The 5122-nt window shown below is 40.9% G+C and overlaps 1 protein-coding gene across 1 annotated transcript in view; it reads left to right on the top strand.

Moving 5' to 3' along the window:
* The first annotated feature begins 287 nt into the window (after window positions 1-287).
* Window positions 288-5122, top strand: part of FOXG1 (forkhead box G1) — a 6044-nt gene continuing 1209 nt past the window's right edge. The window contains exons 1-2 of the mRNA XM_073639044.1: window positions 288-572; window positions 3884-5122. The exon at window positions 3884-5122 is cut by the window's right edge and continues 1209 nt beyond it. Coding sequence (XP_073495145.1) covers window positions 3993-5122 — 1130 coding nt within the window. The 5' untranslated portion in view covers window positions 288-572; window positions 3884-3992. The remainder of the gene's footprint in view (window positions 573-3883) is intronic.

Raw genomic sequence — 5122 nt, forward strand, 5'->3', positions numbered from 1 at the left:
AATGTCAGAGTGCACACATAAGAGGGAGTTTTCAGTAACTTTCCCAGGAGTTAGAAGGGGTGCAGGAGAGTTTGAAGGGGAAGGGGTGGGAGAAAAGAAGGGGGGGGGGTTCATTTTTGTTTGCAAATACTTTAGACCTTATCTTGCTGTTACAGGTAACTTACACCAAACAAAGAGAGTAGTTCATGCAGTGCAAGGTAACCCCAAGCCAGGTCTCAAGGAGTCCACTCAAGCTTTTCAAACTGCTTGTGACATGATAGAGCAATGCAACGTCAGTTTTTTTTGTGTGTGTGTGTGTCTACAACACAGTAGCCTGGAGTGGAGTGTAGCAAGAAGAAGAAAAAAAAAACACCCTTTCACTGCCAGACGTCTGAAGTTTAATTCCCGTTCAGCAGCTAAAGAAGGAGGGATGGTTAGTGGTCCTAAGGAAGAGTGGCCCATTGTATGTGCAGCGCTGTGCAGTCCTGGTCACATACCATTGCGCCTGCAGTGTAAAGCAGAGATTTCCACAGGACAAGTGAAAGTTCCAAACAGGATCCAGACTCCAGAAGACTCACTCTGCTGCTCTCCAGGTAATAGCTCCATGCGCACTGTAATGTATATGTGTATATATATATATATATATATATATATATATATATATATATAATCTCCTGTTGAGATTTGCATTTGCAGAAACTGTATGGTGTCATTTCATACATGCAGAATATTTGCAGCGTTACATGTTGGTACACACAGCGCGGTACAGCTGACTTTTGCGTTATAGCGGTGTATATAGAAGTCTACAGTGACACATGCAGTGAATTTGCAGGTATTAGTCATTGATCGGAGCTATGGAGGTCTACATGTACTGCTGCACACAGCACAGTTGCAGCTCTTACTCCTTACTGTTTATTTGGATAGATGCAGCAGATTTGCAGCCATGTCTCTGACCTGAGATGTATTTCCAAGCATTAAAAATTCAGAAGCAAACAATGCAGCCGATTACAGTGAAGCAGATCTCTTTGTGTTACATTGGGGGGTGGGTGAGGGGGATATTTGGGAAAACATTCAATGTTAACAAACAGCATTTTGTATAATAAACTGATGCAGTCAGTGTTGTGGAGCACAAAGCTCATTTTGATTGAGTTAATATCATATCAGCAAATTTCACTGGGAGAAGAATCTCTTCTTTTCTTTGTGTCACAAACCAGCACAGATTACAAATTTTAATGATGTGAGAATGTTTGGTATACAAAATCATGCTTATTTCACTATTAGCAAAAACACGAGCCATTTCTCAACATAAACACCCAGCTGTGTCTATTTTAAAAGCATTTCAATGACAGCTTGCTCTTATGAGCATGCAATCAGCTAATTTCGCTTTTTTCCCTTCTGTGTTAATCAACACTTTCCTTCCTGCACAGCAGAGTACACATAGTGCAGATACTCCACATCACTCCATGTTTATCTAACCTGGAGTCACTCACAAGCCGGTTACACTGAGGCCAGAGAAGCCTCCCAGGTACTACTACACCTAGCAGGCAGCAGGCCCTTCTCCCTCTCCAGCATATCCCTCCTGTTCCCTACATCATGTGCTTAGATTTCCCATATATACAGGGCGAACCAAAACTAGGTGGACAATATATACAAATATATATGTATAGGGTTTCTGTTACTTACTGTCCATATATCATATACACACAGTGGTTAATGATAACAATAATAATCTAAAATAAAAAAAAAACTGATAATAATACAATAAAATAGTAATAATACAAGACCTTGTGAGTAATAATTATAATACTAAAATAATGAGGCATAAAATAAAATTTGAATAAAAGGATAAAAAATGCAGTCACATTGTTAGAATTGCAATCTTTAATTTCCAGTTTTAAAATATGTACTGTGTATAGAATTGTATATTATGCACATTTACATCCAAACCTCAATGAACAGTGGTTGTTTTATCTATCCATTGAAATAATCTATCTGTATCTATGTATCTATATCATATTTATATATCGCATAACATCTATGTCATCCATATATCTATATCTTATTTATCTATCCCATATCTATCTATCTATATTCTATATTTCTATCTATTTATGTATCTATCTCATATTTATTTATCCCAGATCTATCATCTATATCTATTATCTATCTATATATATATGTATCTATATTTCTATCTATTTATATCATATTTATCTATCCCATATCTATCATCTATATCTATCTATCTACATTCTATATTTCTATCTATTTATTTATCTATCTCATATTTATTTATCCCAGATCTATCATCTATATCTATTATCTATCTATATATATATGTATCTATATTTCTATCTATTTATATCATATTTATCTATCCCATATCTATCTATCTATCTATCTATCCATCTGTCCCCCTCTTGTATCACAGGCCTGCTTGTCTCACCTTGCATGATAAATGGTGAGCACAGCTTCAGCTCTTTCCTCCTGATGGTGAACAGAGAGGTCACCCAGTGCTGCTATGGATCAGTTTATTTATTTTTTCTCCCTGTTGGGGTTAGTAGGAAAATGCACAAACACACAGTAAATATCAGGCAGTCGCCCACTGTCACGACACTTACTCATTAATTTCCAATCACAGAAAGAAGATGAAGAATTGCTAATGAGTATACAAACAAGGCAATGTCTATAGCAGCCAGTGCATACACAAAGCCCCCATCACTGCCATATCCGAGTGACTATAGGAATAATCAAGGCCACTGCATACATAATATTAATCATTACAGCCTGCAATCATCAAGACAAGGATTTGGTTATTCCATCATCTCATGAATGTATAATATTAATCATTCTGTAGACTCCAGCGTGTAAAGAAAAAAAAAAAAACTGCAAAAATAAAAAAAAAAAAAATCATAGAACATACAAGACTTCATCATGCCACAAATTCCACTGCAATGCGGTGCTGTTCAGCCTCGGCAGAGAAAGGGTTAACTCGGGGAATAATAAGGGATGATGCTTTTATACCCCCTAACACACACCTTCCTTTGAAATATCTTCACAACCCCTTGGCCCTGATCGCATGTTGATTCCTTAAGGAAAGACGCCATTAAAACATGTGATAGGCACCAGGCAGAAAACTAAAGACATCAATAAAGATAAAAAGACAAGAGAGAAAATGTAGCAACTCGTGCACAATAATGTCACAGTGCAGAACTGCAACCACTGCAAGCGCTCAGCAATATACTCAGTCCTCAGCTCAGGAAAGTAGTCCCTGGATTCTTCCTCTTTCTTTCCTCCATGGTTATTTTCTCCCTAAAAGAAAGATATAAACAAACTTTAATCAATAAGAGAAAATATTGACGTATAAAACTAAGATGGTCCAATACAGTGGGATGAAAGCAATGGTAGATATTTGTTAAAGGGAAGAGGGAGGGGATCACGTTTTGGAAAAAAAAAAAAAAAAAAAGAGGGGGGGAGGGGAGGAGAGGTAAAGAGCTTTCCCTCCTGGATCACTCCGCAAGATGAAGAAGTTGGGAGGGGGGAGGGGAGGGAAAGTAGAATGTCTGGGAGGGTCCCTGTGTAATGTCCTCATCCTTATTGGTCGGGTGTACAAGAAACGTTCCTACAGTCAGAGCTTTCCCATTGGTCCCAGCACCCAAAGGTTAAACCAAATTCTTCCTTTTTTTTTAGGCTGGTGTCTCTGGGTCTGGAATTAATTGTAGCTATAGCTGTCTACTCTAGTTGCTGAGAGGGGAGGTTGTTGTGTTTATTTTGAAGGGACATGAAGTAGTTGATTCATTTTCTCCCCTGGCTTCTTGATTATATTTATATATGTATATATTTTCCCCCTTATAATTAACACCAATATTATGTGCGTTTTGTTTTTTGCTACATGACTTACAAGTGTTTGGAGACATTGGTGCGACAGAGCCCTCATCGTTGCTCCTGCTACTACTACAACTACTACTCGCTGCTGCAACTTCACTTGTGTGACCTGCTTCCATCTTTGTGATATGTTGGACATGGGGGAAAGGAAGGAAGTGAAAATGATCCCCAAGTCATCCTTCAGCATTAACAGCCTGGTGCCTGAAGCGGTCCAAAATGACAACCACCCTCAGCCTCCTCATCATCACCACCACCATCATCATCACCAGCTGGCACAGCAAGCTCACCATCTCCAGGGCCACCACAGACCTGTGCAGGAAGAGGACGATCTGGATAAAAGCCTCCTGGAGGTCAAAACTGAAAGCCTACCACCTGGAAAGGTAGATTCAGCTTCTTCTGAAATATCTGGGGGAGATGACAAGGAGAAACCCGACGAAAAAAAAGTGGATGGTGCTGGTGGCAAAGATGGGGACAATGGAAAAGAAGGGGAGAAAAAGAACGGTAAATATGAGAAACCCCCATTCTCCTACAATGCCCTGATCATGATGGCCATCCGCCAGAGCCCAGAGAAGCGCCTGACCCTGAATGGCATCTATGAGTTTATCATGAAGAACTTTCCTTACTACCGGGAGAACAAGCAGGGCTGGCAGAACTCCATCAGGCACAACCTCAGCCTGAACAAGTGTTTTGTCAAAGTACCTCGTCACTATGATGACCCTGGCAAAGGGAACTACTGGATGTTGGACCCTAGCAGCGATGATGTGTTTATTGGGGGGACCACTGGAAAGCTACGAAGGAGGTCTACAACATCCAGGGCTAAGCTGGCTTTTAAACGAGGGGCAAGGCTGACATCCACAGGACTGACCTTCATGGATAGAGCTGGCTCCTTGTACTGGCCTATGTCCCCTTTCCTCTCCTTGCATCACCCAAGGGCCAGTAGCGCTTTGAGCTACAATGGGACCACCTCAGCCTACCCCAGCCACCCCATGCCCTACAGCTCAGTGTTGACTCAGAACTCTTTGGGGAACAACCACTCTTTTTCTACGTCCAATGGTTTGAGCGTGGATAGACTTGTCAATGGGGAGATCCCCTATGCCACCCACCATCTCACAGCCGCTGCCCTTGCTGCCTCCGTGCCCTGTGGTCTGCCAGTCCCATGCTCTGGTGCCTACTCCCTAAACCCTTGCTCTGTGAACCTTTTAGCTGGACAAACAGGCTATTTTTTCCCTCATGTCCCCCACCCTTCTATAACTTCCCA

The sequence above is a fragment of the Phyllobates terribilis genome, unplaced genomic scaffold (assembly GCF_046119375.1).
Source record: "Phyllobates terribilis strain yellow unplaced genomic scaffold, ASM4611937v1 Scaffold_7__3_contigs__length_470593459, whole genome shotgun sequence".
In the NCBI taxonomy this organism is placed as follows: Eukaryota; Metazoa; Chordata; class Amphibia; order Anura; family Dendrobatidae; genus Phyllobates; species Phyllobates terribilis.